Source organism: Labeo rohita, chromosome 6, assembly GCF_022985175.1.
Source record: "Labeo rohita strain BAU-BD-2019 chromosome 6, IGBB_LRoh.1.0, whole genome shotgun sequence".
Taxonomy (NCBI): Eukaryota; Metazoa; Chordata; class Actinopteri; order Cypriniformes; family Cyprinidae; genus Labeo; species Labeo rohita.
The window spans coordinates 19,053,641-19,078,278 of record NC_066874.1 but is presented as its reverse complement, the minus strand read 5'-3'; the positions used below and the strand labels follow the sequence as shown (position 1 = coordinate 19,078,278).

At 36.3% G+C, this 24,638-nt stretch overlaps 1 protein-coding gene across 10 annotated transcripts in view; it reads left to right on the top strand.

The window, feature by feature from the left end:
• The window catches only part of lrrc7 (leucine rich repeat containing 7), a 135,216-nt gene that overhangs the window by 104,081 nt on the left and 6,497 nt on the right, over positions 1-24,638 (top strand). For 4 of the 10 annotated variants that reach the window (XM_051111795.1, XM_051111799.1, XM_051111791.1 and 1 more), the window contains 13 exons: positions 60-175; positions 674-743; positions 1,802-1,901; positions 1,992-2,116; positions 2,332-2,520; positions 4,874-4,996; positions 6,101-6,187; positions 9,505-9,616; positions 10,101-10,281; positions 13,240-14,947; positions 16,419-16,568; positions 18,150-18,275; positions 20,109-20,339. In XM_051111795.1, the coding sequence (XP_050967752.1) occupies positions 60-175; positions 674-743; positions 1,802-1,901; positions 1,992-2,116; positions 2,332-2,520; positions 4,874-4,996; positions 6,101-6,187; positions 9,505-9,616; positions 10,101-10,281; positions 13,240-14,947; positions 16,419-16,568; positions 18,150-18,275; positions 20,109-20,339 (3,318 nt within the window). The remainder of the gene's footprint in view (positions 1-59; positions 176-673; positions 744-1,801; positions 1,902-1,991; positions 2,117-2,331; positions 2,521-4,873; positions 4,997-6,100; positions 6,188-9,504; positions 9,617-10,100; positions 10,282-13,239; positions 14,948-16,418; positions 16,569-18,149; positions 18,276-20,108; positions 20,340-24,638) is intronic. The other 6 variants (XM_051111792.1, XM_051111794.1, XM_051111801.1 and 3 more) reach the window with 4 other exon arrangements.

The window sequence follows — 24,638 nt, the reverse complement described above, 5'->3', positions numbered from 1 at the left end:
AAAAAAAGCTGACAAAATTGCATCTTACCAGAGCTATCATATCCTGTCCTGTGCTGCAGATTGGAAACTGCAAGAATGTCACGGTCATGTCCTTGCGCTCCAATAAACTGGAGTTTCTGCCTGATGAAATTGGACAGATGACAAAGCTACGTGTTCTCAATCTAAGTGACAATAGGTAACACCTGATGTTCCTGTATTTTTTTTACACCCTGTGCACGCATTTGTCAACATTCACACCAAGACATGATCTTCAAAATTGTGTAATGAATAATCAGACATTATGTGCTTAAAGTTTAGAAAGTGCCTCTTCAAATCTCTCTGATGATTTGTCTTGATCGATTGATGTAAGCATTGTGTTTATTATTTTCCATAATGGTACAGTAATGAGGCATGACATCAGAAAAGCACCTGGCCTTTCCACAGGTTAATTAAGAAAGCTCTTTATGAACTGTGTGGACAGTTTAGATGCTCTGACTGCGATCCTATGGAAGCAGAGTAATTAAACTTAACCAAGACTAAACGCTGCATAGCTATTAGAGTACCTGAGTTAATGGGGTTTCCTAAGTGAACAGAATCACCACAGGTCTTCATAACATTTTAACTACAACTGTCTCATTTGGCTTTTGCCATACATGTTTTGCCTCATGAACTAATTCTTAATGTTCTGTTTTAGGTTAAAGAATCTTCCCTTCACTTTCACTAAATTGAAAGATCTTGCTGCACTCTGGTTATCTGACAATCAGGTTGTTATCCAGACCTCCTCTTTTAAATTGTGTACAAAGTCTTAACTATATAGTACTTGGACCAGTTTTTAACCACATGAACAGTTAATGCAGTGTAAAAAAAATATGTGAAATGTACAGTAAAAATTGGCAGCGGTGGCTGCCAAAACTTTACTGTAAAAAACATGATAGTAAAAATTGTATATAATATGATAATAACACAACTTTTTCACTGTTTCATAGACAAAATTTTTGTATTCAAAAAAGTATTTTACTGTAAAATTAAAGTGCATTAAATGCCCTATTAGATTTAATGTAGTTTTCACTGTATATAGTAAGGCCATTTAAAATAGCCAGTTAACAGGTTTTTACATTGCAGTTTTACTATTAAAATTATAATAATTGCCCCCAGTTAGTGTTTGGACAAATAAAAAACAATGTATGAATGCCATTTTTACAATTATGTTTAACCAGATGCCACTTGGAGTTATTTTTCTATTGCATTCAATGGTGGTAATACATTTTTAATGCTTTTTTATTTATCCAAATTCTACAAGGGGTCCACTGTATTTAATCATTTGTGACCCTGGACCACAAAATTGTATTTGTAGCAATAGCCAAAAATACATTGCATAAGTCAAAAATATCGATTTTTCTTTCATGCCAAAAATCATTAGGATATTAAGTAAAGATCATGTTCCATTAAGATATTTTGTAATATATTTCCTACTGTATATATCAAAACTTAATTTTTGATTAGTAATATGCATTGCTAAGAATGTAATCTGAACAACTTCAAAGGTGATTTTCTAAATATTTTTATTTTTTTGCACCCTTAGTTTTTCAAATAGCTGATTCTCAGCCAAATATTGTTTTATCCTAACAAACCATACAACATTATGGAAAGCTTATTTATTCAGCTTTCAGATCAAGAAATTAACCCAAAATTGGTTTTGTGGTCCAGGGTCACATTTGTGAAATGTGGTTAAAAGTGGTCAAAATACATACTGGCATTTAATAAATCTGATTTGGTATTTGATTTAGTAGTTGTGTTTACAACAGTTCTTTTTGTTATTCAGTCCAAGGCCCTTATCCCCCTTCAAACAGAGGCTCACCCTGAGACCAAACAGAGAGTCCTTACCAACTACATGTTTCCTCAGCAGCCTCGGCACGATGAGGGTACGAATAAATCAACCGTTTCTCTTTTCTTTGATTTTACATTTTACTGGATTTAAACTTTCAGATGGATGTGTGTTTTCCATGCTGCAGATTACCAGTCTGACAGTGACAGCTTTAATCCCACTCTCTGGGAGGAACAGAGACAGCAGAGGATGACAGTGGCATTTGAGTTCGAGGACAAGAAGGAAGAAGAGGACAACTCAGGAAAAGTGAAGGTCCCCTTAAGAATTGAAAACGTAAACCTCTTTGGCCCTGTCTACACCTGGAATTAACATCCATCTTGGGTGATCTGCTCACACATGTTAATATCAGATGTAACCAGGGCCACTGCTGTATCTGGTTAGCTGGGATTTATAAAAAACCACCTTTAAGCATTAGAAAAGGTCATGTCTTTGGCATATGGGCTAAATCCTCTTCCCTCTATCTGCAGGTTGAGATTAATCTGAAGCGCTATCCCACCCCTTACCCAGAAGACCTAAAGAACATGGTGAAGTCAGTGCAGAACCTGGTGGGTAAAACCACTCACCCCCTCAACACTGAAAAATGTTCTTCTGGGACCAATATGGAGCTCCACAGCCAAGACAAGTATGAGCCCAAGTGGCCCATTGCTCCTAAAGAGGTAATGCTTCTTTATCTTATTTTAGCACAGTGCCTACCCGCGTTCATAGATCAATGTCTCTGAATTTGGCTACAAAGTGCATTAAAAAAAAGAAAAGAATAGCTCAGACTCTGAATTTTGATTGTGCGAGCCACATTTGAAGCTGCTGAGGATTTTAAACAAGGATCCAGGGACCTTAAAGTTGTTTAGGGATGCAAAAGCTGAAGGTACACTATGTAACTTTTCACGCTTTAGTGGTTCATAAACAAAATCGCATGTAGCCGGAGCTACTTTTATATATGGTCGGTTTATATATGCAACCAGCAACCTGCTGTCCAAAAAAACATATTTAAAAAGCATTTAAGTATTCAAATCTTAGATGTTTACTAAGATCCTTTTATTATCTATTGAAACCCACAATAATAATTTAAAATATCAGTAAGGTTAACATATATAAAATCATAATTTATCGGGTACTTTCAGTTGGGAGGTGGCTGCGAGTTTCAAAACATTTCGTTTTTATATGTGAACAGATGTTCAGAACTGTGCTAGCTAACCATGTGATGACTAGCATCTTTTAGCTAGGTTCAAAAGTATCTAAAATCACTACCGAAACAGTCATGACTGAATCATCTGGTGAAGTTTCAGTAGTGGCATCTTTTTTTTGGTGTTATCCCATGAAATTGTCACTACCTTAACAGTCATGACCGAAACATGTCATCATTGTTTTGGTAGTGACAAAAGGGAACACAAAATCCTTTATTTGGAGGAAATTTTAATACAGTTATGCAAACTTTTAGCATTTTAGTATGTTTTAGTAGTGTTTTAGTATCGGGTTAAAATTCTGTAATGTGATGTGGACACTACCAAAACATTACTGTCACTATTGAAAATGTGCAGCCACGAAACATGGGATGTTTAGTCAGAAATAAAGTATACTGAATTATCAAGTAGGATGTGATGATAGTGTTTTGTTTAATGTATATTTAAACTAATAAATCCTTAAGTCTGAGTATGATTCAGTATGAACTTAAAAATATTGTTAAAATTGTAATTGTTATTAATTTACCCTCTGAAAACTTAAAAAAAAAAAAAATGTATATATATATATATATATATATACACATATATACAAGGAAGATGTAAGCAAAATCTTAATAGGTCAATATAAGCCTTCTTATTAAATTATATATTACTGTGTTTCGGTAATGACAAATTTGGGGAGAGGACAAATATTCCAAAACTTTCTGAAAATCTGAGAATTAACTGCACTATTACTAGAAATGTGTACCTTGGATATTATACAGTTTGCATACATACAAAATTTGTGGAAAAAGACATTTTTTTAAGATGTTACCAACTCTGACTTTGAACCAATTCTGTAGAATATATGAGAAGTCATGCAAATCAGAATATAAACACATATTATAGTCGTACTGTAGTGATTCAGCATAATATATTATTGATTTCAAAATAAAAGTTACATAGTGTATCTTTAAGTTGTTTTTTATTTATATAAATTTGAGTTTATTGCAATCATTTTAACATATAATAATAATTCAGTTTAATGATAATATACACTACCGTTCAAAAGTTTGGGGTCAGTACATTTTTATTGTTTCTTTTTTTTTTTTTTAAGAAATTAATACTTTTATTCACCAAGGATGTATTAATTTAATAATTAAAAGTTTATTAAAAGTTAATAATAAATAATTTACATTGTTATAAAATATTTATATTTTGAATAAACACTGTACTTTTTAAACTTGTTATTCATGAAAGAATCCTGAAAAAAAAAAATTACAGGTTCCAAAAAATATTTGGCAGCACAACTGTTGATATTATCCAACATTGATCATTCTAATAATAAATCCGCATATTAGAATGATTTCTGAAGGATCATGTGACACTTAAGACTGGAGTAACAGCTGATAAAAATTCAGCTTTTCATCACAGGAATAAATTCTATTTTAAAGTATGTTAAAATAAAAAACATTATTTTATATTGTAAAAACATTTTGCAATATTACTGTTTTTTTTTTCTATATTTTTAATCAAATAAATGCAGCCTTGATGAGCATAAGAGACTACTTTAAAGACTATTACAAGTCTTACTGACCCCAAACTTTTGAACGGTAGTGTATATCATATTTATTATAATAATAAAATATTAAGAACAATTTATTGAACATTTATGTCATCTTAATAAAAACAATCAGAGGCAATGTGTTATGCAGATTACACATGGTAAAATGACTGTAATGCACAGCCTCTCATGGCTTATTGCGTCAATATCCATTACTTTGGAGTTTTTGCAGTTTATTTTGTCATTGAATCACGAGACACTTGTAGATAAGTGGGTATTCGTTTGCAGGTGACGGAACGAGAGGTCAAAGACTTTTCTAAACCACCAATGTCTGATCAAGGTGTCATCCTCAACTCAGCCATTGACATCCCAAAACGCAAAGACAAAGAAGATCTGACTGAAAGTTCGGAAGTATGACGAGTTTTCTCTTTCAATCTTCTTTCTTTTAAATGCTAGATGCCTTTATCCTTTTAAATTATTTATGCACAGTAACATATCGGGGTTGCAGCTTATTTTAAGCTCCCCTTAACCTTTCATAGCAGTTATAATGGAAAATGATTGTAAACACTTAAGGGATTTCCAAAGTCAATCATTTTAAAACAGAAGGATGAGAGTGTGTAATGAAATTCAGGCAGTAGTTTCTTTGTTTTCGAAGGCCTGGTATTTGCATCCTCGGTGTCTGAGTCAGTTCGGTTGTATGTATAGAGAGTGTTGAGTATAGTGCTGAGAGTGTTTGTTAAAGGTTATCTGAACCTGCGGAGATAAAATACACAAAGATCAGTGCCAATGTTTCATCTCTCACAGCCAGCAACCCCCCTCCTCAACCGCCAGAGCTGCAGTGTTGTTTAGGACACAGGATAACGACCAAGTCATTAACTTTGCCTATGAATATTAGAGAGAGCTGGTGCAATTAGTAGTGAATGTCACACTAACCTTGTAGTATGCTTCGTGTTTTAGTAACTCACTTTTAAAATATCCTACACTTGTTTATTTACTAGAAATCTAGACCTGCAGTGTTTGTACTCTGTAGCACTGCTCCGAATACAGCTGGCAATCTTTTCGTAAACAGAAAGGTCAGCGTGAAATGTCAAGAACACTCAGAGGATCCATTAAAGGTTCCTATATGAAAATATGAATTGAATTCAGGAATGCTAAGGTGATTTGAGTAAACTCTAATGAATCTCAAGGAATTATGCAAACACAGCTACATTCATAATTCATTCATTGATGCCAGGCTTTTCTATGCTTGCAGTAGCTCTTTGTTTAGAATAGCAAGTGCATGGTGTATTGTGTCCATCGCAGCTTGGCCTCACACTGCTTCCCCCCATGGTCTCAGAGACCCCCCGGCCAAACTGTGGAGCGACAAATATTCGTAATATTATCAGGGTTATCGGGACCTTGGGAGTACCAGTGCCATAAACCTCATGTATCTTACACATTCTTTTCTTTCTAGACCATGAGAATCCATTTTTGTTTGTTTGTTTGTATATATGTATGTATGTTTGTTTTGCTTAGATTTCTTTACATCGCGTCGTTCCCAAGCCGCAACAGCCAGAGAATACGAGCCTGGCCGTTACTTCCTCTTCCTGTTTCTGCCTCATAGTAAGTGGCTGAGAGACCAGACAGCAGTAAATCAGCTGAACATATGGGGTGGCTCATTTCAACTGCCTTCAAAGCAAATTCAATTCATTTTCTCAGACACCCCCATTGTGGGTGAAACATTTGTTAAATACATGCATGGGTTTGTTTCCCATAATGAAGTCAAAACCAAAAAAAAAAAAAATTTGGTAACTCCCAGTCCATCTGTTTCCAGCATAACGTCAGTGTTCGAATTGCAGGGGGGCTAGATGGTCATTTAAATTTATCACAGCAAGAGATTGCTGTCTCTATGACATTTCAATTAAATATTCTCAGCAATAACTAAGAAATATTAACAGTAAAATAAAATAGTATTTAAAGGGAACCCTGGATATTAAGTCTTGTATGGCTTAATATAACATAAATGATGTCTCTAATTGAAATATCTAGTAGAAAACCAATGAAAGATTCACGTTATTTAAAAAAATCCACATCATTTTATACATATTTTGGACTATGGGGGTGCAGTTATTTCAGTGATGTAAAATGGCTGCGCTCTGTGAGCTACTGGCACTACCCGTTGCTATTTTTACCACAACACGACTTGAAAAAAAACTTACTGATACGATTACCACAGCTACTGAAAGAGCTTTCAGGTGGTGCCAGATAAAAGCACAGGCTTAAACCAAATGCCATACCATCGATTTTTTTCCCCACCAGGGGCCAATTTTACTAACAGCTTGCGGCAGCGCAAACCGTCTTTTGGTGTTAAAATTGTACTGTCAGGTTTTACTAAAGACACGAAGCAAAGAATTAGCGCTGAAAAGGTGGGGACACAGTTGTTTTTGCACCTGACCTTATTGAATATGCATTTGTAGGAGTTTCCCTTTCAGACACAAAGTTTATGGGAGGAGAGTTTACCAACATTTGCACTTGTCAAATTACTGGCATTTGCACCATTATTTAACACCCAAAAAAAGCATGTCTTAAACTAGTTTGCGCTTGAAATGGCTGCAATTATTGTTGTTAGGAAGAGGCACCGCAGAGAACAGAGAGCACGTTGTAGAAGGGAAAGGATTTTTTCCTCATGTATTGATTAATTTGTAATGCCAGAAGAACACATTCGAACATATTGTTTCCCCAGCCATGTTATTTTTAATTTGCTTCAGGAAATTGTCCTCTATTTCTTTATTGTTTCTTTATTCTTTTTTTGCGACTATGCTAATTCGATATTCAAATGAGATGTTGTGTCTGTTTTCTTTAGCTCATTGTTAGTAAATCACCCACAGAAATTTCCCCTCTCATCATTGCTGTTTTTGTAAAACTGTTTAGTAAAACTGGCCCCAGGAGTCCAAATGCCCCCGGATATCGAATGAAATCCGCACTGAGAAAGCCCTTCAGTAGCTTCGGCGTCATGACAAGCCTTGACGTGTTTACATCCTGTCAGGATGGCATCTAGCATTTCTTGTCTCTGCCATTTGTAAGCTTTTTTAGTAGCTGTGGTCTACTAATAGCCTTAAACGCATCAGGGCAAGTGGAGAGAACAAAGACAAGTCTTTAGGACTTTGTATTCGTTCAAATTCTTTTCTCCTCTTTGCTAGGAAAGCAATGAAGACTTATATCGCTTTTCTTGTTGCCCTTTCGACTGAAAATTACAACCAAAAGCCACACAATGTGGAATCATATCAGTATTTCATTTTCCTAGTTGTGTATTCTGAGTTGTGTTGTGGTAAAAATAGCAACAGGTAGCACCAGTAGCTCACGGAGTACAACCATTTAACGTAATCAAAATAATGGCGCCCCCCATAGATCAAAATATGTTTAAAACTATGTTTTTTTAAATAATGTAAATCTTTCATGGGTTTTCTACTACATATTTCAGAAGGATCTTTTACGTTATATTAAGCCATATAAGTCTTAATACCCGGGGTTCCCTTTAATAACTTTTAATTATAACTACTCACAATGCTGTCACCATAGTCAGCAGCACATATTGAAAAAAATGTGAATTTTTCCTCTGAAGGCAAAGCTACATTTCCAGCAGCCATTACTTCAGTCTTCATTGTCAAGAAACATTTCTTCTTATTAAGAAATGATTCAGGATTCTTTGATTCTAAACATCATTTATTTGAAATATTAATATTTCGTAATATTATGAATGTCAGTTTTGTTCAGTGTAATGTATCTTCTAATTTTGAAAAAAATCTTACTGAATAAAAATGTTGAATGGTAGTGCATAAGAGCTTTTTTATTCGAAATATTGGGCTCCCCTGTGTCTTTGCTATCATTCGAACACTGCACAACATGCATCAAATGGCGTACAAGCTGAATTTAGTTTACAATTCATTTAATATAATAGAATTCATTGTTTACAATTCATTTAATAAAAGAAAGCATTAGCTTGCCGCATCAATTTACACAGTCACGTTTCTTTTGACCCGTTGTGAAGGAGCAACAAAGAAAAAAAAGACAAGATGAGAGAAAAGATGAAGGCAGAGAAGGGGAGAGGCGGCTGTTCTGAGAGAATCTTCTGATATGTGACTTTTCCTCTTGCTCTGCTGCCGGTTGTGTGAGCCAGCCTGCTGATGTACAGTCAGGTCTGAGAGGTGTGAGTTTTGTCATAGACAGCTGTGAGAGAGCTGGAAGCAACTGATTTGCTCCTGGGGGATTTGACCAGACAAGCCAGGACAAGGCCTGTGAATCATAACAGTCTATATATTACTAATGATGAATCTCAACTTGATGTTGAGGTGTGAGTTCACACTCTGTTACTTCTAATATATTTCTCAGCTTCAGCTTTGTTTAACTTCGAGGTCATTTGAGGCCAGCGTTTGCACTTTAGAATCACAAAACTGTCACTGTAATATAAGAAAGGAATTGTTTAAGCATATTATAAAGAATGACTCATTTCACTATTTTGTAAAAGCATTACAGAACATAAATGCTAGCTACATTAATGTGGTTTTGCTTAACTTTATACTGTCATGTCTATCTTAATGGCTTTTAGTTTGTCTGAAAGCAGTTTTATATAATATCCAATTAGGCAAACCGATTTTCTTACAGCTAAAATGTTTGTAGTTAGTACAGCAACAGTTTTTCAATATAATTGGATGTTGACATTTAAAAAAAAAAATCTGATTTAAATTTATTGATATTGTGACCTCAAATTGGATTATAAATGTCAGCTAATAAGTTTTAGTATAAACGATTTGTGTTGCTCAATCGTGGTATTTAAATGAAAGATTGTAATTTGATTGCAGGAAAACCACCCCACTCTTCTTGTTTTTTTTTCATTCCTTTATGTTATTAATTGACTGCGATTTTGACACTTGTGTTTCCAGGACTCCATGGGAGGCTCCCCTAATGATATCCGAATTTCTGACATGAGGCCGACTTTGGTAGAACCACCAATGTACAAACCAAAGGTTGTGCTGCTGGGCAAGGAAAAAAAAGGTTAGTAAGACAAAGAAGGCTGAAGAAGTCTGCATGAAATCTATTTTTAAATGCATTATTAATAAAAATAAATATCATAACTCAATCTTCCAGTGAAACTGTCTCTCTGGTGATGTATTCCAGGCTTCTCCAATTATTTAGACTGCTAAAACTCCTCACAATTGGCCGCAAGCTCGCATTCATATCTGTCTCCATCCAATCAACAACTAACAGATAAAATCAAGTCACAATGGATTTTTCTAGGTTTAGGTTCTGAGTGTTTAAGAAATCCCCTCATTCTCTTTTGATGTTTATTAATAAGGTTAAAATCCTTCTGAGAATGCTGTTCTGTTGTAAAAATGCATTGTGTAATTGCACTGGGGAACACTGGAAATCAGTTGTTGTGAGAAGCATAATAATTGGGGTTTATTTTAGACAAAAATAGTTGTTTTTTGTGCATATCAACTATTTTACCTTGTATGCCTTTATGCCTATTAACTTTCAGAGTCCACTGATGAGTCTGAGCCAGACAAAATGCATTGTTTGAACAACAGCGGATCATCTGCCACTTATTCAGACTATTCACCCTCCCAGGGATCATCTGGCTCCTCCAACCCACCTGGAAATGTCAGTAATCTGCAAACATCTGGGAAAGAGGGGCCATCACAGACTCACTGGACCAACAGGTTGGCAAGCATTTAATCACTGCCACTATTCATTTATAAGAACTAACAGACCATCTGTGCACTCATGACATGACAGTTGATCAAACGGTTTTTAGATATCCAGCTCGCTGACTTTTGGGTGGCCCAAAACTGATGTTGTGTCACTGTAATAGTCTTGCAATAACCATCTCAGCCAATAATCCAAATTCAAATGTAACCTATGAATTACATATTGTTTTAATTAGCTGGCTCAATATGTACATGAAACACAGAACGACGTTTAATATTTGCCTTTGTGGGGGTGTCCTTTATTTGCCTTTTTTGATTGAAGGTTTTCATTATAAATTTCATATTTCTTTCCATTTTAATTAGTGAGAAAAATGAAGACTATTCTAAGTGAGCCTTATGTGGGTATTTGTTTCTTTAAAGGAGAAGTTCACTTTCTAGAACAAAAATTTACTTATAATTTACTCACCCCCTTGTCATCCAAGATGTTCATGTCTTTCTTTCTTTAGTCGTAAAGAAATTATGTTTTTTGAGGAAAATATTTTAGGATTTCTCTCCATATAGGGGACTTCAATGGAGCCCACAAGTTTCAACTTCCAAAATACAGTTTAAATGAAGCTTCAAAGGGCTCTAAACAATTCCAGCCAAGGAAGAAAGATCTTATCTAGCGAAACGATTAGTTATTTTCTTTAAAAGAATACCATTTATATACTTTTTAACCTCAAATGCTCGTCTTGTCTAGCTCTGCGTGAACTCTGTGTATTCCGGTTCATGACAGTTAGGGTATGTCGATAAATTCAGATCTCATTTTCTTTTCCAACTTCAAAATCATCCTAAATCGCTGTTTTTATTTTTTTTTGTAAAGGGCATTTGATCCGTTGAGCACCACTGAAGTCCACTATATGGAGAAAAATCCTGGAATGTTTTCCTCAAAAAACATAATTTCTTTATGACTGAAGAAAAAAGACATGAACATCTAGGATAACACGGGGGTGATTAAATTATCTGTAAATGTTTGCTCTGGAAGTGTACTTTTCTTGTTTTCGGTGTTACTGCGCACGTCACAATGACAAGTCACGCACAGCAGTATGACTCTTGCTGTCATCTTCAATAAAGTGCAGCTAAAAATCCATCTCTGTTGCTCACAGTAAATGTTTTATTATATTGGTACTGCTGAAACACTTCAAATTATCACTCCTTCCACTGCCTGTGAGCTCTTTGAGAGATTTCTGTTTTGATAACCTTGCAGAAGTTTCACATGGCCAAATTTTATAAACATCGAAAATTTTATGAGGATGGAAGTCAACCACAGCGATATTTCTCTTGCACATTTCAGTTTAAATATAAATTATACTATATTAAGAGAGTTATAGGCACAGTTAAATTTCCTTTTCAATATTTCATCTCCAACATTACATGAAGACATAAAGTAAAATGATTTTGTGAGCATCAGCTAAAATAAAGCAAAATACATAGAGCAATGAGGTTCTGTCAGGGTAATGACAGTTTAATAAATTTAGGGTGTACTTAAATGTTACAGATTCAGTCCCAAGAAGGAATGAACAAGGAACTAGACAGTTACTAAGAATGCAATGCTTTACATGTAAACTACGCATGTAAAGTCTTTTTTTTTTTGGATATTTTAAAGGGATAGTTCGCCAAAAAAAGAAAATTCTGTCATTAATTACTCATTCTCTTGTCTTTCCAAACCTGTAAGACTTTCGTTCATCTTCGGAACACAAATTAAGATATTTTGGATAAAATCCAAGAGCTTTCTGACCCTGCATAGACAGCAACGCAACTGACACATTTAAGGCCCAGAAAGGTAGTAAGGACATCGTTAAAATAGTCCATGTGACAGCAGTGGTTCAACCTTAATGTTATGAAGCTATGAGAATACTTTTTGTGTTCAAAGAAAAGAAAAACAACAAATTTATTCAACAGTTTCTTCTCTTCCTTTTGACGTACGTTATACAGTTGAAGCCAAAAGTTTACATACACCTTGCAGAATCTGCAAAATGTTAATTGTTTTTACCAGTGCATGTTGTTTTTTATTTAGTACTGATTTGAATAAGATATTTCTCATAAAATGGTTTACATATGGATTTTCACCATTTTTGTTTATTTGAACCCTTTCCAACAATGACTGTATGATTTTGAGATTCAGAAGTGAAATCAATGCATTGAGCCGGGAGGTGAAAACTTTTAAATTGAACTAACTTTGTTTTCTTGGAAACATCTTCTGTTACTTCTGAAGGGCAGTACTAAATGAAAATATATATGATATTTAGGCAAAATAAGAAAAATGTACACATCTTCATTCTGTTCAAAGGTTTGGATCTTGGCACCCCTGGCTCTTAATACATTGTTTTTTGCTTCTGAAGCATAAGTGAGCATTTGAACCTTTTGTAATAGTTGCATATGAGTCCCTCAGTTGTCCTCAGTGTGAAAAGATGGATCTCAAAATCATACAGCCATTGTTGGAAAGAGTTCAAATACACAAAAATGCTGAAAAACCAAAGAATTTGTGGGACCTGAAGGATTTTTCTGAAGAATAGCAGGCAGTTTAACAGGACAAACAAGGGACTCATGAACAACTATCACTAAACACTAAAAATCAAGCGTATGTAAACTTTTGAACGGTGTCATTTTTGTAAATTCGTCTTATTCAGGTCGGTAGTAAATAAATAAAAACATGCATTTTGTATGATCCCTCTTATTTTGGTAAAATAATTAACATTTTGCAGATTCTGCAAGGTGTATGTTAACTTTTGACTTCACCTGTACATTTACTTTATGAACTGTATTTAATGGTTTTGTGAATCAATTCATATATTCAGAAAAAATTAGCAACATGTCATTAATTATGATTAGTCGTTATTAGTCATATCAGTCAATGGCCGTATTCTTGTTTTCACATTTCTATATGCACTGATAAAATCTCAAATGCATTTTATCTGAATACTTCAACAGGCTGGCTCAGTCTTTTCCAAAGCCCATTGAAAGCAAGCCCCTTCTGAGCCAAAGGGAAACACCTCCTTCCAGCACGCTGCAGCAGCGAGGTGAGAGGCGGCCACTGAGCGACACCTTCGACAGCTGGAACGACGCCCCCCACTACGATAACACTGGTTTTGTGGCAGAGGAGACACCTCTTGACACTCCGAGCAGCAGCGCTGGAAACCCCATGCTAGGCTCAAAGCCCCGGAGTGCCTCAATGGCACACGGCCGGCGGCCTCTCATGAGACAAGAACGCATCGTGGGAGTCCCTCTAGAGCTGGACCAGTCGCAACACACTTTCCACACTGTTCGCCCCACCCCTGAAACTGAAGTGCCTCCTCCCTCTAACCCCTGGCAGAACTGGACGAGGACTCCCAGTCCCTTCGAGGACAGGACAGCTTTCCCTTCCAAGCTGGAAATCACTCCAGCCAACAGCCCCAATCCTGATCGTAAAGACTTCGAACAGGAGATGGGAGAACTACCCGGCACTTTTCCCTCGACTGGAGCCTGGGGATTTCTGGACTCTACGGACTCAGGGACGGGACGAGGTCATCCCAACATTTCTGCTCATGTCCAGGGTGTAAAAGAACCCAACAAAGTAGGCACCATGGTTATTAGCAAGAGCTCCGAGAGACTTTCGCCAATGATGAAGGAGGTAAAAGCGAAATTTAAGAAATCTCAGAGCATAGATGAAATCGATACTGGGTCGTACAAGGTTTACAGCATTCCCTTGGACAGCTACAGTTCTAGTGTAGAAAACCAGGGAAGTGTTGATAGAGCAGACCTCCCTGTACATCTAGAACAGAGCATGTCCAGGAGCCAGTCAGCTCCAATGCTGGACGACGATCTGGATGGCTATGGATCGAGAAGCTCCCAGCAACAAAAGCCCGCCATCCCAAAGAAAGTTTACCATTTTGACCAAAGCTTCAACCCACAAGGAGCCATGGATGTTATGAAGGCGGAGAGGAGAGTTCCTCCACCGTTCCCCAATGCCCCTGAATACGTTAACCAACCTGGGAAGACGTTGCCAAAGGAACTCGTGAGCCCGAGAGGCTACCGAGGCTATCCACCGATGGAACAGATGTTTTCGTTTGCTCAGACCGCGGTCACCGACGACGCCCTCAATCCCCAGCTCACGGTCCAGCCCCAGCGCTCCAGGCCGGGCTTCCTGAGGCGCGCCGACTCTCTGGTAAGTTCGACAGAGATGGCGCTGTTCCGCAGAGTTGCTGAGAACCAAGAGCTGCAGCTGGCAGAGCACTACAACAGGTCTCAGCAGAGCATGCTGGAACAACAGAACAGCTTGTCCACCATTTCTGACACCCAGTTCCACAAGAGGAATGGTAGGTATGATGAAGATTACTCGTCTTATCAAGAACCCAAAAAGCCCATCATGGGTTACCCCACCAAGAGTCTGACACAACGTCGCCCCCTGTCTGCACGGAGCTACAGCACAGAGACATACGGGGCATCTCAGGCAAGGCCAGTGTCTGCCCGACCCACCATGGCTGCACTGCTGGAGAAATTGCCTTCAGATTACAATCTTAGTACATGCATGGAGAAGAGCCCTGAAGCTGACATGAAGATGAGACCTGTCCCTCAAAAACAAGAGGACCCGACCTCCAAAATGCCAGTAGATTGGAGACAGCAGCTGCTAAGACACATAGAAGCAAAGAGGCTAGACCGGGTGAGTAAGCAAGCTTTGCTTTTTGTTCTTCTATGTAAGTGTTTGTTAGCTTAGATTTTATATAACCTCTCAGTATTTTCAAGAAATTAACCATTCTTTGGTTCTTTTCTTCTGTCTGTATGTAGTCATTATATAGATCTCAATAACCAGTGTTCTCACTGCACTTTTGTATTGTGTACTAATATGATTTTATTATAACAAGGTATATTTTCTATTTTAGTCAGTGACTACATCTTTCAATCTTTTATATAATATGTTTAGAGTTCACAAAGCTTAAATGAAGGCTTTTTAGTGAAAAGACACATGAACAGTAGGGTGAATCTCATGTGAACTATTAAGAAACGTCTGGGACATATTTCACCCCAAAACCAAAAGAAAAGAAAAGGAAATTATATTCTGTCTAAAGAAAATGAAGCTTTTTTTAATCATAATAATTTTTTTAGCATTATTGTAAAGATTTAAAAACATAAATAAATAAAAATGACTAAATACAAATATAATTCAGTGGATTTTTTTTTACATAACTATAGATTTACTTTTCTATGACTGCATTTTAGTGCCACATACATTTTTGAAAAAAAAAAAAGATTACAAGATTAAAGTCATAATATTTCATGAATAAAGTCGAAATTACGTGAATCAAGTTGAAATTATGAGAATAAAGTCAAAATATTTCAAGAATAAAGTCGAAATTGCAAGAATAAAGTCGAATTGGTTCAAGAATAAAGTCAAAATGTTTCGAGAATTAAGTCAAAATTATGAGAATAAAGCCTGAACGCTTCAAAAATAAAGTTGAAATTACAAGAATTAAATTGTAGAAATTAAGGTTATAATATTTTGAGAGTATAGTCTGTGCATGCAAATGGCCCAGATATTTATATAAACTTTATTCTCGTAATATTATGACTTTAATCTCGTAATCTCTTTTTTTTTAACGTGGCACTAAAACAGCGTCGCATTTTTCACATTATGATAATAAGATTTTTTTCATTAAGATTTTTTTCCTCACCATTATGGTAATAATTATGAAGGAAAATGTACTGACCTGAAAATATTTGTCACAATGGCAAAAATCCTCAAATGGCTTCAGATTCTTTCTGCAAAATATAATTAATAATTTTTTTCTTTGTAATTGGGGTGGAATATGACCCTGACATTTCTTTCCTGAGATTCACCCTGTAATTGGTGTTGAGCCTTTGTTTCTGTGTAAGTGGAATACAGTACTACAGCACATCATTGTTCACGTAATTTAGTCCTACACTGCTGCTATTAATATTCTGTAAATGTAACCGCTGTGTATCACTAATGTGTCACGTGGGCAGTAATGACGTACTGTTGTTGTTCTGTTTGTCAAGCTTACTCACTCTGTTACAGCAATGTGCAGTCCAGTGTATCCCCAGCCACAGCCTTTTGACCTTTTTGTGTGGTACACCCATTCACTCATGTCATGTGGTTGTTTCCCTCCAATCAGAGCGCTGTCCTTAAGCACAACACAGTAAACTTCGGCATGCTGTACTCTGGAGGCTATGCTGCACCGCATGCCAGCAGAAGCATGACAATAAACTTTTACAATAACACAAAGCATGAAAACCAAACAACTCAGTGGCTACCTCTACCAAATGTGAGTATGAAGCGACTTCAGCCCCAGTTTCAGCATGAAGAAGTAAAACGTATATGAACGTAACATCTCCTATGAAGACTTTCTTTTAGATCTCTCTCTTTTGAGCGGCTTCTGCTTTAACTTCTAAAACAGTGGTAATATAAGAATTTTGGTACAGTTTCTGTACACTATACTAAGGCAGACCATCTAACACATTTCACAGTTTAACACTAATCTAACACCTCACCTGTTCTGAGCTCCAGGCTAGACACTGTCTCTCACTGTGATGTTAAACATATATAGGTGTTTTCTGTTGCATGTGCTCAGTCTTTGTGTTTGGTCTATGCACTGCAGTCTTCCTCTGTCTTTAACTCACAGAACAAAGCAATTCCTAATCTTTATAAAATACAACCAAATATTACATTTAATCAACCACACTTACACTAAATATTAAAAGTGGCATAGTACATCTGTGCACGCAGATCACTAACCTCCATTTACTTATTCACCAATAGGTGAATAATGTAAGTGAATAGAGGATAGTGAACTGCACAAATAAAGTTCAACCAGGTGCTGAATTAGCATGAATATGTTATCGTAACAGCTTCAATTAATTACATAATAGAAGATCGTTTTAATATATGCAGATGAACTGTGTAGTTGAGTGTTTTTAAAGAGCCCAAGTTTCTGAATTACAGTGGTTGTGTAATTGGGTCAGTTACAGTGGGTTGTAGTTGTTGCATGAAGTTAGTTAAACTAACTTTCAGCTGGCTCACAAGGCTCAAAAAAAAAAAAAAAAAACTGAAAGTTTGAGAAGACAGCTTAAAGAATATATTTGAATATATCAATGGAAGTGAATCAAATGAATTTAGTCCACAAAAACATTAAACAACTCATTTGAAAAGCTTGATTTATTCTAATATTTCAAGTATTTTTAATTTATATTAAATTAAAAGTTAAATATTTATTGTCTAAATATAAATATTTTAGTATAGCGCATTAATGATACAAACAATATATATTAGTGCTGTCAAGCAATTAATCACGATTAATCGCATCCAAAATATTTTTTTTACACAATATACGCATGTGTACTGTGTATATTTATTATGTATATATAAAAACACACACATGCATGGATATATTTAAGAAAAATGTTAGGTTTATCCTTTAAGTATATTTATATATAATATTAATTATACTAATAAAAATATGTAAATACATGTAAATATTTTCGAAATATATATTGTATGTGTGTGTATTTAAATATATACATAATAAATATACACGGTATACACACATGTATTATGTTAACAAAAACTTTATTTTGGATGCAATTAATCGTTTGACAGCACTAAAATTTACGTAAAATAACTGCTATGTAGCTGTAGTGTTATCATTGCAATAAACAATGCTGAAAAATGCTGAGCCCTGAAAAAACAAAGTTTTCTCAAACTAAACTCAGACTTCCATAGTATAGTCACTGAAACCAACTTTGTACAACTAGAACAGACTCGAAAATTGGGAATTTTACCATGCAAAATGCTTTTAGCTAGAGCACTATTTTGAATTCTGCTTGCTGACAGCAGTATATTCTTTCAGACACCTTCACAACAGAGCAATATTTTAGATAATGGACAAGAGGTGGTTTCCCCAAGTAGCCAGTGGGCCCCGTATTCACTGGGACGAAGAGACGTGCCACCAGAGAACATGAATATCATCAAAAAGGTATTGATTATGAATGTGAAACAGTATATTTCACAAATTGAATATGTTCATGAGCATTGTAACTAATAAAACACTGTAAAACATTAAAACATTTAAATATTTCTTTTTATTTGGGCAACACATTTCCTAAAAACCGCTTCATCATTTTATTTCAATTAGGGCCGTCAAACGATTAATCGCGATTAATCGCATGCAAAATAAAAGTTGGTGTGTACATAAAATATATGTGTGTATAAATACACATGTATGTAATTAAAAAAAAAAAATATATATATATATATATATATATGCATCTGTGTATTTATATATACATAATAAATATATATAATACACACACATATTTTATGTAAACACAAACTTTGCATGTGATTAGTCGCGAATAATCGTTTGACAGCCCTAATTTTAAAGAATTGATTCATAACTTATTCTGTGACTCAAAAATGATCAATTGTAAGTTGTAAGGTGTTATTCATGTGCGAAATTGTTCTAATAATAATAATAATAATAATAATAAAAACTAGTTATGTACATTTCCTGAAAAAATGTGAGTGGTGCTTGCCGTGCCAAAACTCAGCACTGTGCTGTTCCTAGGGTTTTTTTTTTTTTTTTTAATCACATTTTAACAATTAGGTAGGAATTTTAGCATGTTTTAACACTTAACTATTCACTGTTAGCATGTGTAGCATGATGGAAGTCCTGTTTCTTAGCAGAAGTCAAAGGAGCCAAGTGCCATGTCCCTGCGATGTTCTGATGCAGAGATATAGGTCTTGCTAAATGGTGACTAGGGTACTCTGTTTGGTTGCTAGGGAGTGCTTGGCAGCTGCCAATTATAATATTTCAAAGGCTGCTTGCAGGTCTGAATCAAAAGAGGCTACCTACCTGTCTCTACGATGTTCTGTTCCATAGATGTACCTCTCAATTTTTTTCAGTGGAAATTAAAGTCTATGGGCTGGTTGCTAAGGTGCTGTAACTGGTTGCTAGGGCATGGATAAGAAGTTGAAATGTCACTATTTATTGGCTGCTTGCTATGCCAAGTGAAATGAGCCCACCCTGAAGTCTGTACGACATTCTGATGCAGAGATGTGATGTCACAAATTTCAGTCCAATGTAAAGTCTATAAAAACTTTCTCGCCTGCTGTGTGAACAACCTACCCCTGATCACCGAACACAAAAATATCTTAAAAGTTATATACATAAACAATGCAAAAATGAAAAATTATCCTGTAAAATGATCACTACCTAGTCTCAGATAATAAATAGTCAGCAATCATGCTAAAACTTTCTCACCTCTAAAATGGTCCTGTTTTTTCCTCCATAAGCTGTGCGGAACTGAAATGATTCATTGCATTAGTCTGGATCTCATTATAGTTTTATTATATCCACAATACGTTTTTAGAGAGACACCCACATGTCTCTCTAAGTAATAAACCCTGTCATGTTCAACTCTTTAGTTTTCTCTGGCTTAACCTGTTCTCTGCGAGATAGACATCTCTGTTGTATCGTGATTGCCATGTTAATTTTTTCAAATGCCAGGGTTAATTACTACCTGCTGTCATGATTCATTTCACAACGCATGTTCTCGCTCGGTCTCCTTAGCAACCTTAGTCTATTGGTGAATGTCTTTAGGTTGTCGCTCAATATTGTGGAACATTTTGCTTCTGCTGACACGTTTAGTGTTATGAAGAAAAGTCTAATTAAATTAATACATCAAATAGGGAAATCAAAATGTCATAAGGTCCTGTGTAGCTAACACGTCTTTGTGCCTGTAATGATATTAAGGCACTTGCCTTAATACTCTACTTCATTAAACGTTTGCCTAATGTTTGCCCACAGCCTGGTGTTCACAATCCCCATCAACAACAGACTATGATGATAACCTCAGCCCCCCCTCCCCACCGGACGGCCCGTGACCAGCAGTATGAGGGGGCTATCAACAAGGTGTCCATTCAGCAGTACCAGTCGCCTCTGCCCATGCCCATTACCACCACCAGCCCCCGGCCTCAGAGTGCCCGCTGCTTCATCCAGACTAAAGGCCAGAAGAGCATGGACGGCTTTCCAGAGCAGGTACAGATATCTCTCAGAATAAATTCGAAATAAACAGTTGCAAATGGATGCAAAAGATTCCTACCTGATCTCATGACAACTTGGACATTTCACATTGAGTATGTCACAGAACGTATGTACACTGACCAAAACTATAAACACAACACTTTTGGTTTTGCCCCCATTTTTCATGAGCTGAACTCAAAGATTTAAGACTTCTTCTATGTACACAAAAGGCCTGTTTCTCTCAAATATTGTTCACAAATCTGTCTAAATCTGTGTTAGTGAGCACTTCTCCTTTGCTGAGATAATCCATCCATCTCACAGGTGTGGCATATCGACATGCTGATTAGACAGCATGATTATTGCACAGGTGTGCCTTAGATCTGGCTACAATAAAATGTGCAGTTGTATCACACAGCACAATGCCACAGATGTCACAAGTTTTGAGGGAGAATGCAACTGGCATGCTGACTGCAGGAATGTTCACCAGAGCTCTTGCCCATCAATTGAATGTTCATTTCTCTACCATAAGCCATCTCCAAAGGCGTTTCAGAGAATTTGGCAGTACATCCTACCGGCCTCACAACCGCAGACCACGTGTAACCACACCAGCCCAGGACCTCCACATCCAGCATCTTCACCTCCAAGATCGTCCAAGACCAGCCACATGGACAGCTGCTGCAACAATCGGTTTGCATAACCAAAGAATTTCTGCACAAACTGTCAGAGACTATTACTAGATACTAGTCTCAGGGAAGCTCATCTGCATGCTTGTTGTCCTCATTGGGGTCTCGACCTGACTGAAGTTAGTCATCGTATCCGACTTGAGTGGGCAAATGCTCACATTTGATGGCACTTTGGAGAGGTGTTTTTTCATTGATGAATCCCAGTTTTTACTGTGCAGGGCAGATGGCAGACAGCGTGTATGGCGTCGTGTGGGTGAGCGGTTTGCCGATGTCAACGTTGTGGATCAAGTGGCCCATGGTGGCGGTGGGGTTATGGTATATGCAGGCGTATGTTATAGACAACAAACAAAGGTGTATTTTATTGATGGCATTTTGAATGCACAGAGATACCGTCATGAGATCCTGAGGCCCATTGTTGTGCCATTCATCCACGACCATCACCTCATGTTGCAGCATGATAATGCACGGCCCCATGTTGCAAGGATCTGTACACAATTCCTGGAAGCTGAAAACATCCCAGTTCTTGCATGGCCAGCATACTCACCGGACATGTCACCCATTGAGCATGTTTGGGATGCTCTGGATCGACATACATGACAGCGTGTTCCAGTTCCTGCCAATATCCAACAATTTCGCACAGCCATTGAAGAGGAGTGGACCAACATTCCACAGGCCACAATCAACAACCTGATCAACTCTATGTGAAGGAGATGTGTTGCACTGCGTGAGGCAAATGGTGGTCACACCAGATACTGACTGGTTTTCGGACCCCCCGGACCCCCCCAGTACAGTAAAACTGCACATTTTAGAGTGGCCTTTTATTGTGGCCAGCCTAAGGCACACCTGTGCAATAATCATGCTGTCTAATCAGCATCTTGATATGCCAAACCTGTGAGGTGGATGGATTATCTCAGCAAAGGAGAAGTATTCACTAACACAGATTTAGACAGATTTGTGAACAATATTTGAGAGAAATAGGCCTTTTGTGTACATAGAAAAAGTCTTAGATCTTTGAATTCAGCTAATGAAAAATGGGGGCAAAAACAAAAGTGTTGCGTTTATAATTATGGTCAGTGTATTTAGCATCTTGCGAAATTCACAATAGTTCCCACAGGTATGTTTTCGTCATGAGATCAGGTTGCAAGATTCATATCACAATCATGGAATATCAGTTTAGTGTTTTCTTGTTCTTCAGATATTGAGAGTGTTGTTAACTCTGAATCTTCTACTTCTTATGACTAAGGCTATAGACCAGTTTCGAGTAGGCGTCACAGTTACGTCACTTGCAGCTGCGCGCATAGTGGTTACAGAAAAACACTGGTAACAAATGGAGAGAAACGGGGAAAAATCCACAGAATAAGAGATCAAATATATTGTTGTGCCTTTGAATGTCAGAATCAGAATGCAAATCACTTTTATTGAATACTGTCTTCAAAACCACCATTTGAAGCTAAAACGCAGATGTTTAAACAGACAGGCTATGGGTGAAACCTGCTATGATTACTCTACTTTTAAAGTATAAATTTGATATAAACAATAGGTCTACATAATATTCACATATGCAGTTCATAGGGAACATATTATATTAGCCCTACAGTTACAACATGAAATACTATTTAAAGCTATAACATTTTACAGTAACCTAATTTATTCCACATATTCTGACTTTTTTCTCGCAAACGCGAGTTTATATCTCGTATTTCGGACTTTATAACTCGATTTAACTCAACAATAGTTTGTCCACTCTGAGGGGAAAAAAGTCCAAAAGAGAGAATGGTGAGTTTATTTTTCTTATCAGAATTGTGAGATATAATCTCGGAATTGTGAGAATAAAGTCATAATTTTAAAATATAAACTCAAATATATCTTTTTTTTTATTCTTTTATTCAATAGCTTCCACTGACTGCCACTTGAAAACTGTAATTTTCTGCAACCAGATAGGCTCCGCCCACAAAAAAAACATCATCACTGTTTGCAAACAGTAAATTGGTCTATATCTACTTTTGATTCGGATACAACTTAAAATGGCATTTTCCATTTCAAAGCGCTCTCTGTCCACACTTGTTTTCCAGGAGTTGCTTGTCCACACTGGAACATCAGAAAACGCTAAAAAGCATCTTATTGCACACATGTAAATCATAATAAAAGCTCACTAAAATGATACAGGGAGACTAGACATAATAAAGTTCGTACAACTGTTCTTCTGACACAATCATTTTATTAGAAAAATATCCAAGGTCAAGGTTGCACTCAAAATGGCTATTTCATGACTGAAAAATATAGAATACCGTTTCTGCCACAAAATAAAAATAAAAAAAGGTAATTGTGACTTTTTGCAAGTCTGAGAATAAAGAAACATCAGAATTTTGAGATAGAAACTCAAAATTCTGGGCCTGTATTCACAAAAAAAAAAAAAAAAAAAAATTACCACTAAGAGTTCTCTCAGATAGCAGTAAAAGTTTTCTCTTAAAATCTATGCACAAAGCTGTGAGACAAAGTTTTACTAAGGAATAGAGAGAAGTCTTAAGCTGAGAATAAGGGCGGGGTTGACCTCATTGCTATGGATGATGTCAGCATGCTGACTAACTATGCACACAGTGATTGGCTGACATGGAAGAGGTCTCTGTCAGAGATTTGTTCATAGAAATATTGTATAGTGTGATATTGTATTGCCATGTTCAAATAGACGTTTAAAAATAAAAATATTGCCACATTTAAATAAAGATTTTTAAAAGGCTAAGTATCACTAATTAAACAAGTATATGTTCAGCTAATTGTCAGCCTATTACATGTGTACTTCTCGTAAACAAGTAGCGGATATGCATATAAATAGCCTTTTAATTAACAGTAGAATAATCATGGTTGACGGTAAGACATGCAAATGTACAAGAAAACCAAACTGGACACAAGAACAGCTGTTACTTCTTGCCCAACCTGTTAATGAAAACAAGGATGTAATCAAAGGAAAATTTGGAGTTGGGATAACCTCCAAAACCAAAAAAAAAAGTGCGTGGGAAAACGTGTTTGCCAATAAATGCAGCCTGTTCTGAAAATGTTTACATTCTGAGGAAGATCGCCATTTTACTCTGCTGAAAAACCAATAGAAGCCATCACAGAATTTGTAATGGTTTTACTGGTTATAATGGGAATTGTACTGGTTTTAATGGTAACTGTAATTGGTCGCCTTCTATCGGTGGCTTGTTAAAACCACTAAATCCTAATGGAACACACTACAGGAAACCATTTTTTAATGGTTTTAATAGTTAAAAGTTGATGGTTTGTAATGTTTGTAATGGTATTTGTAGTGGAAACCATTAGAATTTCTGTGATGGTTTGTATAGTTTTTTTGTTTTGTTTTGTTTTCTTAGGAGTCCTCTTCACTGCTCCTAACGTTTCACAGATTTAGGAGCTTTAGTGCTAAAATGCTTTATGAAATACTCTTTTAGAGCAAATATTTAGGAGTCCTAAATTTAGGATTAACACGTTTGTTATTTTTAAGATTGTCTCCTAAATCGGTAAGTTATGAGCTAATTTTAGCCTTAAGATGTTTTGTGAGTACAGGCCCTGACCTTTTTCTCAGAATTCAAAAATTATATCTCACAATTCAGTTTTTTTTAACTTTAAATAAAAA